This window comes from Acanthochromis polyacanthus, chromosome 5, assembly GCF_021347895.1.
Source record: "Acanthochromis polyacanthus isolate Apoly-LR-REF ecotype Palm Island chromosome 5, KAUST_Apoly_ChrSc, whole genome shotgun sequence".
In the NCBI taxonomy this organism is placed as follows: Eukaryota; Metazoa; Chordata; class Actinopteri; family Pomacentridae; genus Acanthochromis; species Acanthochromis polyacanthus.
This window is the reverse complement of record NC_067117.1, coordinates 37913692-37925722: the sequence shown is the minus strand read 5'-3', so window position 1 is coordinate 37925722 and position 12031 is coordinate 37913692. Positions and strand designations below refer to the sequence as shown.

The 12031-nt window shown below is 41.1% G+C and overlaps 1 protein-coding gene across 5 annotated transcripts in view; it reads right to left on the bottom strand.

The window, feature by feature from the left end:
* Nucleotides 1-12031, bottom strand: part of mtss1 (MTSS I-BAR domain containing 1) — a 186196-nt gene that overhangs the window by 24008 nt on the left and 150157 nt on the right. For all 5 annotated transcript variants that reach the window (XM_051948024.1, XM_051948023.1, XM_051948025.1 and 2 more), the window contains 3 exons: nt 5110-5267; nt 4894-5001; nt 3961-4058 (listed from right to left, as the gene is read on the bottom strand). In XM_051948024.1, the coding sequence (XP_051803984.1) occupies nt 3961-4058; nt 4894-5001; nt 5110-5267 (364 nt within the window). The remainder of the gene's footprint in view (nt 1-3960; nt 4059-4893; nt 5002-5109; nt 5268-12031) is intronic.

The following is a 12031-nucleotide window of genomic DNA, read 5'->3' as shown; positions in this document are numbered from 1 at the left end:
AACCATCAACATGTCTTTTAGATCCTATCCCAACTAGACTCTTCAAGGAGATTTTACCTTTAATTAATTCTTCAATGTTAGATCTGATTAATCTCTCTCTAGTAACAGGCTATGTACCACAGGCTTTTAAGGTTGCTGTCATCAAACCTTTGCTTAAAAAGCCCACTTTAGATCCAGATGTGTTAGCTAACTATAGACCGATATCCAACCTACCATTTCTCTCTAAAATTCTGGAAAGAACAGTTGCAAATCAATTATGTGAACACTTACAAAGGAATAATTTGTTTGAAATGTTTCAGTCAGGCTTCAGAGTGCATCATAGCACAGAAACAGCTCTGGTGAAAGTTACTAATGAATACTTGTATCCCAATTTAAAGTACTGAAAAGCAAAAAACGATTTTGACATTACCCATGCCATTTTGAGTAAGAATATTTCAGTAACTACAAATATAACCCTGCTGATTTTTTGTATAGTGATAGAAGATAGATGGAACTATCTTGTAGAAAAATTTGGGGTCTCTGGTACCTGTCCCACACTGAGATTTTTGCCACCAAAAATAGCCAATTAAAAATCTCGTCCAACTTTGGGAGCTCTTATTTTCCAAACTGAGGTACCAAGAAAGCTCCAGTTTGCTAAGTTATCACACAAGTTTATAGCCCAAATTCTGAAAATTTCAGACCCCCACATCTCAGAAACTATTTGAGCTACAGGCCTACAATTTTACATAGAAAGTACTTTTGTGACTATCTAATGGCATACAAATTTAGGACTAATTTGAAAATGGTGCAGCAACACCCCCAAGGAATATCTGGTCATTTCACCTGGAATGACCCACATCAGTTTTTGACTTTGATTTTGGGGTTTCTTGAATTTAGCCCTCCTGGGGGTTGATAATTTTAATTTCTACCAAACGATGTGGCACTTTTCATTCCTAACACATTATCCAGTCCTTATCAATTTAAATAGTCTGTTTTTTCCCGCATTGAAATATGATATGTTTTCAAACTGGTCTTTTAACATTTTTGAGCAGTGTACAACAAGTGAGCGCTGTGTCAGTTGCCTGCTGACAATCACATGATTGCAATCTTACTACAAATTCACCGTTGCCGACTTATTGGAAATGATACAAAGAACAATTGATTAAATTGTGGGGGTGCTTCCAAGTCCCATCACTTCCCGCTACATATTTAGGTCAGGCGATTCGGTATCCGTGCATGACGTAGACATGCATAACACATGCCTATGTTTAGCGCAAGGTCAGGGAGTGAACAATCTTGGCGGAATACTGTGCTCTCTGAGTGCTTTTCTTGTTGCTATATATTTTAAGGCTTTATAAACCCTCCCCACACACCGCGCATCACAGCAGAGCAACACTATGCATAGCGATCAGACGTCTATGTGAATGAAATGGGCAAGGTGAGATGCTGAACATTGCTACATACAGGAGAAAGAACAGACTGATGCCAATAAGCAGCCAGCACTTTATGCTATGCATGGTATTTTGATTAAATACTTTTTAAATATGTTGCAATTATTATTTTTGATTTTGGGGTGTCTTGAATTTAGCCCTCCTGGGGGGTTGATAATTTTCATTCCCATCAAACAATGTGGCACTTTTCATTCCTAACACATTATCCAGTCCATATCAATGCTAATATCCAGTTTGTTTTTTCCCCGTATTGAAATATGATGCATTTTCAAAGTGTTCCTTTAATTTTTTTTGAGCAGTGTATAAAGTCATTTATTATTGTTATTTTACTGGAACAGTTAACGATACAAAAGAATAGAAATTCTTCATTTATCCCACACCTGGGAGACTGCCAGGTGTGGGATCAGCAATATACATTTTATATTGTTTTACATTTTTTAGACTACAAAATGCCTATTTTACCACAAAAATAGTTAAAATAATGTAGTGATTGCAGAACTGGTCACAATGACCATAGACTGTCTATGGCTGTGACTGAACTGTTGTGCTGCAATGCATCATGGGAGTTCGGGGTGTAGGGGGTTTACATGTTATTGTTGTGGTTTATGTAAGGGTTACAGTGCTACTAGTGTTTTTAGTGTTTGTGTTTTATTGTGTTTTGTGGTTCAGTCAGCCTAGGTAGTTTGGTTCAGTGTTATGTTGTCAGGACCATGAGTGTGAAGTGTACAGGTTGGGGAAAAGCAAAAATATCCTGTCAGGTTAAAAAAAAAAAAAAAATGCGTATAACTTTTTTATTCTTTGGAATTTTGAACTGATTTCTTGGAGAACACAAATTTAAAGCTTTCAGAACATGTTTATTCAATATGTCCTCCATCAGCTATGATGAAGGCTTCGATACAGCCTCTGAAAGAGGCACAGGCCCTCCTGATATCCTCCTTGGGGTAGGCCTCCCATTCCCTGGAGAATGCAGCCTTAAGTAAATCCATATTGGCATGAGGGGTGGCATTAGTCCTCAACTCAATGGCGCCTCATCAGAAAAAATCCAGAGGATTTAGATCAGGTGAGCTCGGGGGCGAAATGTCTTTGGGCCAGAAGTTCGCCATATTCTACTCACAGAACTTTTGGACCTTGGTTGATGTGTGAGCAGGAGCCCCATCTTGCTGCCACACATAGTTGTTGTCAGGGTAGGTGGCCTTCAGCCAGGGCAAAACGGTGTACCTCAGAACTATGTACACATCAGCCCCAATTTTCTGATCTGGCTTGAAGAAGTAGAGGGGCATCTTATTGCCATCTGAGCCCAAGACTCCCAGGACCATCTGGAGATCTCTTAGTGCCCAAACTGGATTGTCTGGCATGCTGGATGCGGCGAATGGTCCTCTCACTGATGCCAACAATCTTGGCAATGTCCTTCTGAGGGATTTGGGCATCCAGGAGATCACAAACCCTATTGCGTTTTGCTTGTTGCTTGCACACTTCACAATGCACCAAGGTCTGACAAATACTAAAAAGATTGGTTAAAGGTAAGGAACTTTGATTTTAATTATTGTTTTGATTACCCTCACCGTTTGGGCAGGACATTCAAATTTATCAATAGGACATTTTTGCTTCCCCACCCTGTAGCATGTTTGATGACTTCCTGACACATTTTTAATATTGTTGATGCCTCTGTGAAAATAAAAACAAAACCATTTGGCAGTTACATAGAGCACAATAGGCAGATATCTGTTCTCCAGAATCATTCTTCAATGCAGCTTGGCACAAAAATAAATCTAGAAAAACATTTATGCTGCAAAATTCTGTGATGTAGCGAAAAATCCGTAATACCTATATAAAATTTAACAATCCGCGATACAGTGAGACCGTGAAAAGTGAACCACGATATGGCAAGGGACCATTGTATACACAATCTTCCTCCCTTGCTTTTACCGGAGTCCTTGTTTCTATCCCAGTGAAATGATGTGCATCCTGTTATCTCCATGACAACATTGAGAATAAGTGAGTCAAGCCATGTTTCCATTTTGAGTAGAATGCAACAATCTTATACGAGCTTGTTCGCAGAGATTAGTAGTTTTAGCTCAGTTTGTCCATTTTGTTGGAGATGGATCTGGCATTTGTGAGAAACACGTTGGGTTGCAGCAGTTTGTGTGGTTGTTTCCTCAGTCTTGTTGTCTCGAAGAGGGCCCTTAGATGAGAGGTGAAAGATCACCAAGAACCCAAAAGAGAAGTTGCTTCTTACCGAAGCTCTTAGGACCAGCTTGCAATTGTTTTCCTGTTTCTATTTAAACTGTCACTTTGTAGTCACTTGTAAAACACTTTTAATTGCATTAACTTGTATAAAATATGCCATAAAAATAGAGTTTCAAGATTTAAATAGAAAGTATGTTGTAGTACATGCAGTGGAGTTGGTTAACATAGGAACACAGCAGAAAAAAATATAAGAAAGCAGCTATGCAGATTGACATTATTAGAGATGCTGTTAGCTGAAGGACAATATGTGAAAAACAGATATCAGCAGTGGTGTGTGTGTTACCTGTTGATGCTGCTCTTCCTAGACAATGTGGTACTTGGAGAAGCTGGAGGTGTCTGATAAGTGTAGGTGAAATCAGAACCTTTCAGATCCAAAATCACCTGAGAAACAAACAAGCATGCACAAAGATGACAACTTTGGTGGCTTTATGCTTCCGTGTGTTTCCTCTTTTTTCTCTCCAAACTACTTGGTGTTCCAAGGTCAGTTATCTCCTACTAAGACATTAGGCTATTTCAGACTGAAATGAAGAGCACTACTTTTGTTTCCATGTTATGCTACATTCTAGCTAACATAAAAGTCTTTGCATCAAGATAAGTCTTAAAATAAGATTCTTCTTCACTTGAATATAATGTAAATGCCACACTGGCTGAATATCTGCCTATATCAATAAGCAGTACAACTTGCCAGTCTTACTCAAAACCTCACATATAGGCTCCAGTACATGCAAGACTGCAGCTGATTTTATCTGCATCAGCTGGTTTCTTTGAGTGGAGCATTTTAAGTGTCAATATCACAGCCAATCATGTACATTTAATTATGCCAAATTGCTATCATGTTTGTGCAAGCCATTGAATAGGCTCAACAATTTCCTAAAACAACTGGGCATTCAAACAGGAGGAGAAAGTAGATTTAGTTGCACCAGACTCAGCAGCAGATTAATACACATTTGTTATTCTATTGAGTAATACATACACTATGTGAGATTGAATCAAAATGTGCATAGATTTTGGGCAAAAACAGACCTCTCCGGCACATAGTGATACGATAAGTCATGCTTTAGATAGAGACATAAGATCTTGTCTTGAGATTTTACTAACAGTAAAAGTATAAAAATTCTCCTGACTCAACATTGCTGTTATGAGGAGTACAGCTAAAATTTAACATGTGGATTGAGGGTGGCACTAGAGATAAAGATGAAGAAAAGGTGCTGGTTACCTGCTCGCTGGCTGATGGGAGTTTATTAGGTTCAGCTGTCAGGTTGGTCAGATCTTCCAGAATTGTCTGTAGGTGGGTCACTTCACCGAGCATGTTGATCTCGTGGTCCTATAAACACACAATGATGATTAGCATTGATATTCCAGTTTAGCAGGCCACAAGAGTTGTAATTGTCCTGTACTGGTGGATTTAACTCATCAAATGCTAATCACATACCAGCACAGGCTTCAGCATGCTGACAAAACTGCAGAAACGAGCTCTTTCCTCTATCAGCGCTCTGCACACGGCTCGTTTCTCAGTCTCTTCCAGGACAGTGTATCGCACATTGACGTCCTGCATTGCACAGTCTAGCTGGCCCCGAGCTGCATCCTTCCCTGTAGAAAAACACACACAGCTAATGTTAACACACAAGGAATACACATTGAGTTGGAGGAAATAAAGAAAAGTATCAGTGTAAAACAAGATCCAGGTAGCAATTTGTATTTAAGCCATTACTTCTGTGACAAAATGAACAGGTAGCAACATCTCCAACTTTCTCATATTTTAATTGCTTGAATGTTGATCATAGTTGATACAAAAGACTATTGGGTTTACATTTTTACCAGATTGTGTTTGTTGTTTCACAGATCAAAAATGTTAAAACAGTCTCTCGGCAAGTCATGTTGAACTATACTGTAAGGCTGGATTGTTTTAAGATGCGAAGTTTAGTCAAAACTACAAACAGCAAAGTAAATCTGTGACAAATATGAAACAAGAAAAGCACTCAGAGCGCAGTACTGCTCCAAGACTCTTCATTTCCTGACCTTGCGGTGAGCACAGGCGTGTGTTATGCATGTGTTCATTATATACAGATACAGACTGGCATGACCTAAATATGTAGCAGGCAGTGGGAATTGGGACTCTGAAACACCCCTACAATTTAATCAATTGTTCCTCGTATCATTTCCGATAAGTCGGCAGTGGTGGATTTGTAATAGGATTGCAATCGTGCTTGTCAGCAGGAAGCTGAGGTAGCGTTTACTTGCTGTCATGGTTACAGTGACGACAGTGATACCGTGTTGCTATCAGACACCGTCCCGCTGTGTCAATGGGAAATCTTTAACAAATCGATGGATCCAGACTATAAGCTGTATCACTGCCAAAAGCTAATGAGGTGGTCCTTGTGTCATTTCTGACCTTCCCTGAAAATTTCATCCAAATCCATTTTTGAGTAATGTTGTGGACAGACAGAAGGAATGATTCACGTACGGCAATCTTCACATAACTTGGCCACGTTCCTTGGCAGAGTAATAACACCTGTTTATTTTTCAGTATTTCCTGGGTAAAGAAACAAAAAGGGGTGCAACAATAGAGACAAAAACAATTTCTTAAACTGATTCCTGATTCATTAAGGTCCAAAAAGTATTATTTTGGCTCTGATGCAGTTGACACTTTATGGTCTCAAGCAATGTTCCACCCCATCTGACTGGCTGCACAACACAAGTAGCAGCCAATCAGCACTAAATGTTTAATAGTTTACTCTTAATTAAACATATGTAAAACTTAAAATAAGAGCATTTCCACAAGATTTATATTTGGGAACAATCAGCAGATGTGGAATAATCACTGTTACCCAGATGCTACCAGGAGGAGTCAGGACAACATGATTATGTAGTGTATGAATGTGCTGCAAATACATTTACATAGTATATACACAATGTGCAGAATTTATATTAACAATGCATGATTGTATGTAATGCTGTATACCAGGGCTACTCAATTAATTTGGAATTGGGGCCAGCTCATGAAACTCAGAAAAAATAAGGGGCCGGACAATATGAGTAATCACTGTAATAAAAATAGAAATTAAAACAACATACTGAAGAAATCAATATATTGTATTTTGTAACTGCTTAACAATGCAATTTTTTTTTAAAATTCATTCATTTCAGGCGATAATGCAAAAACAAACATTCCAATATGGTAACATATGCATAGAATGCCTGAAAAAGGGAGTAGGAGGAAGGCAAATTGTGATACCCTGATACACATAGGCATTGTTACATTTAAATTTTCAACAAAAATCTGACCAGGTGAGCAATATCCAAGCCATATTAACAGACAGTGCAGTTAACTAACAGAAAACATGCATACATAACTGTACCAACACAACTTTACAGGTTGCTATCTTTTATATCAGATTTATCTCCATCACCACCACCAACAACAAAAATAAAGTGCGTCTGACAACCTCCATGGCAGCAGCCTGTTAATGCAGCAGCGACCGACCTAAATCCTTTTCACATCCTCCCCCCAGTTAATAATAATAATATTTACAAAGCCAAAATGAGTAACACGAGCAGAGCTGCGAAAGAAAAAAAGTCCACCGACGGGAAGAACAACGCAAATAAGTTAAACTATTTCCTTCCCAAAGAAGCTAATCCTAACTTGGCTAGTCCGTACCAGGCAGAGAGCAAGGATGATAACGTGAGTGCAACAATATTATCCGAACTAAAATCATCAGACGGGAGAACAACAAAGCCAACACCTCCCTTGAACAATCAGTGGGAAATACAGGTGAACATTTGACTTGGGCAGAAGACCGGATTAATCAGGTAGAGGAAGGATCGGCATGCTATTCGCGGCTGCTAAGCTCCCTGCTGCGACAAGAGAGACAGCTTGAGGAAAGATATGAGGAGTTAGAAAACTTCACAATGAGAAACAGCATACGAATCTATGGGATTAGAGAAGATTCAGAGAAGGCTGAGTGGGTAGAGTGGCCGTCTTGTAACTGGAAGGTTGCCGGTTCGAACCTCGGCCCGTCGAGGTGTCCCTGAGCAAGACACTGAACCCCCAATTGCTCCTGGTGTGTCGTAGTTAGCGCCTTGCACGGCAGCTTCTGCCATCAGTGTGTGAATGTGTGTGTATGGGTGAATATCATGTAAAGCGCTTTGGATAAAAGCGCTATATAAATACAACCTCTTTTTTTTTTTTTAGAAGGGAGAGATGGTTAAATGGACTACGTCTTTCTTGAGGGAGCTGCTGGATTAACCGCTAGATGCTCCCATATCTCTTCAACAGAAACCTACAGGAGACGAAGCCCCGCCGCAGTCACTTATAGTGAGATTCGTCAATCACCGGGACAAACAGCAAGTTCTATCCAAGGCATGGAGCACCAAGAATCTACAATTCAACGGGAAAAAGATCTACATGGTTACTCACCAGCTCTACAGAAGAAAAGATGACCAGTGTTTGCATTGCAAATGGGTGTCAACATGTCATTAAACTTTTTGAAGGTAGTCACCTTTAACAACTAACATTTCAAAAACAACAAAACATACATAATACTACCATTGGAATGACTACTAATACTTGTATCCCAATTTAAAGTACTGAAAAGCAAAAAAGTGTAATGCCCTTTTTGTGTCACAAGGTCTGGTTTAGAGCCATACCTGTAGATATCATGACATGCTGACACCCATTTGCAATGCATACATGTAATTATAACATACACATACAAATTACATGTACTAACTTGAATTCAGGGAGCTCTGTAGTAGTTGGACCAGATCATCTGGTCCAGGAGCTGTGGATGCAGAGGTGCAATAACCGATAGAGTTGGCGACTTTTCCTCAGACATGACCAGTGTGGCTGCTTTCAGTGGCTGTAGAGTTTTCACCACATCTTCAGCAACTGTAACGTCAGACTCCGTCAGGGTACAGAGATCTTTTTCGTTCCTGCGTACTTCAGGTGACAGCAGAGCAGCTGAGACGGCTGGTTGCTGCTCCAGAAAACGGTCCAGCATTTCCAACGAGCTGTTCCAGCGAGTGACCACGTCGATCACCAGCTTATGTAGAGGCAGGCCCAGTAAGTTTTGCTGCTCTTTAAGCTTGTGGCTTTCTGTAGTGCTACGATGAAAAAAAGATGTGATGCACTGAACTCTACCGAGCAGGCGCGCCACAGCTGGGACTTTGAGCACTGCTTGTGAAGCTAAATTAAGTATGTGTGCAAAACAGCCAACGTGCAACAGGTCCATCATTTCCACCACACGGACAATATTCACAGCATTGTCCGTTACGATGGCTGGTTCTTTGTTTGTCAGCTCTCATTCTCTAATTGCTTCACACAAAATGTCACGTAAATTACTCGCTGTGTGGCTGGTTTCAACTGCTCTAGTCTGTAAGATGTGCCACATTAGAGTCCACTCATTGTCGATGTAGTGAGCAGTAATGGTTAAGTATGATTCTGTTGCTCTGGATGCTGATTTAAGGGTCGTTGCAATGTCATTTTTCACATCTGCGTACCAGTTTGGAATTGTAACTTCACTGAACTGTTTGCGTGGGGGTATGACATAGCGTGTCTTCATAAGGCAGCGGAAACCGTCGTTTTCGACTGCGCAGTATGGTGGAATGCTCTTGCAGATGTATGTAGCGACAGCCTTTGTTATTTTCTGGGCTCACGGAGAGTTTGCTGGTAACTTAACTTCAAATGCCTTGTCGAGCTGCATTTGTTTCGGGGCCGTTTGAGTTTCTGCGTTGTGCTGTGTTAAATGGTTTCTTAGATTCGTTGTGTTTCCGCAATACTTCACCTCCACGCTGCAAATCTTGCATACGGCTTTGCTCTTTTCCAGTTCATTGCTGTCTTTGTGGGTTTTAAATCCAAAATATTTCCAGACATCTGCCTTCAAGTTTTTTTTTGGTGCCTTCAGTGCCTCCGCCATGATGTTTTATACCACTACGGACTACTCGCGCGAAATCTCATGTCATGCAAGAAGTCACATGACACTATGGGGGAAAAAGACGTATTAAATAGATCGATGATCGGTTTTATGAATTGATATCGGGCTATTAAAAGGAGAATCGATTCAAAATTGATTAATTGATTTTTTTAAACCCAGCTCTACTTTGAACACCAGGACCTGGACACATTCACAGGGACAGTACTGGACTACATTAAGTTCTGTATGGGAACTGTGTCTGTGGACTAAGTCATCCGGGTTTTTCCAAACCAGAAACCCCATATGACCAGCCGGGTCTGCTCACTCCTCAAGGTCCACGATGCTGCTTTCAGGTCAGGTGACAGAGCTCTCTACAGTGCGGCTCGAGCTGACCTGAAAAAAGAAATAAAGGAGGTCAAAGCAGACTATAAGAGAAGGATAGAGTCCCACTTCACCAGCAACAGACCACAGGAGGTGTGGCAGGGTCTGCAGAGCATCACAAACTTCAGAGGCTGTGATGCAACACCAGGATCCTGAGTGAGTCACTGTCAGAGGAGCTCAACTGCTTCTTTGCTCGGTTTGACTCATCACAGTGACACTCATCTCCCCCAGCCCTGTCCCCATCCCCACCAGACTCCAGCACCCCCCCACTCACTGTGGAGGAGCACGATGTGAGGCGTGTGCTCTTGGCAGTGAACCCAAGGAAGGCTGCTGGTCCAGACGGAGTCTCTGGAAAGGTGCTCAGAGCATGTGCACACCAGCTGTCTCACATCTTCTGCAGGATTTTCAACCTCTCTCTGGCCCAAGCAGTCATCCCCACCTGCCTGAAATCCACTACAATCATCCCCGTACCAAAAAAGTCACCCACAACCAGCCTCAGTGACTACCGCCCTGTTGCCCTCACACCTGTTATAATGAAGTGCTTCAAGAGACTGGTTCTCAGGCACATCAAAGACTGTCTCCCACCCACACTCGACTCCCACCAGTTCACATACCGAGCGAACAGATCCACAGAGGACGCCATCGCCATAGCTCTGCACACTGTGCTGACCCACCTGGAACAACCGCAGAGCTATGCCAGGATTCCCTTTGTGGATTACAGCTCGGCTTTCAACACACTCATTCTGAACATCCTGATTAACAAACTGGAAACCCTGCAACCACGCAACTGGATTATGAACTTCTTAACCAACATACCCCAGTCTGTGAAACTTGGCCCCCACCTTTCCTCCACCCGCACACTGAGCACTGGTACACCACAGGGCTGTGTGCTGAGCCCCCTCCTGTACTGTTTTTTTTTTTTTCTACACCTATGACTGCAGACCGACCCACAGAAACAACATCACTGTCAAATTCGCTGACGACACAACAGCGGTCAGTCTGACCTCAGAGGGAGACGAGACAGCCTACAGAGAGGAGGTCCAGAAACTCGCAGTCTGATGTTCAGCAAACAACCTGACACTGAACACTGCAAAAACAAAGAAGATCATCCTGGACTTCAGGAGGAACAGAACAGAAATATCCCAAGTTATCCTTGTTTTAACTTGCTGTCCTTCATATACAGAATCAAAAGTAGGAAAAAGTGAGGGAGGACAAAAAATTAAATATGTGATAACTTGTGTATTTTCCTTCTTCATCAATTTGGCACTTTCCCCAACATTTGTAATGAGTAGTATAGTGTCACTTTTGATAAGGAGTTATGAAAAAACGTACAAGATTCTTCCAGCAGAATTCCCTCCAGCTCATAAAACTTGTGTTTTCCACTGTTGTTGGCAAATTGCATTCCAGTCATCCTGAGAGATAACCTCATTACTCTTACTAAACTATTTTTCTTTAATATACAGAGAGTCTTGAGATTTTCTCTGAGAGAAATGGTTGTAAATCTTGAAAATTATTTTAGTGTTGTCCTCAGAGTTATATGCAGATATGAATATTTTCATTATTAAATCACTATCAAAAGCACACCATTTCAGTAATTTGGCTATTTTTTGTATTTGGCACATATTCTTAATTTGCCTCCAAATTTTAAGAGATAGGCCAATGAATGGATTAGCTTTATCCAAGAAGTGTTTAGTTAGTGTCTCATCTGAAATGACTGCCTGAAGAGGCATCCTCGACATTGCCATTTCAAGGTTTTTCCATCTGGCAGTATATCCAGGATTACACCAACATATAAGAGGTCGAAGTTGGGCTGCAAAGTAGTATTCTAACAAGCATGGAAGCCCCATTCCCCCCATACTCCTTTTTCAACTGTAGAGTTTTGTATTTTATCCTGTTTTTTTTTTTTTACCATTCCATATGTACCTAGATATAAGTTTGTCCCATTCTGCAAACTGCTGAGTTGTCACCTCCACAGGCAGTGTTTGAAAGAGGTACAGTAGCCTTGGTAGGATATTCATTTTCACAGACTCAACTCCATCCATCCATCCATCCATCCATCCA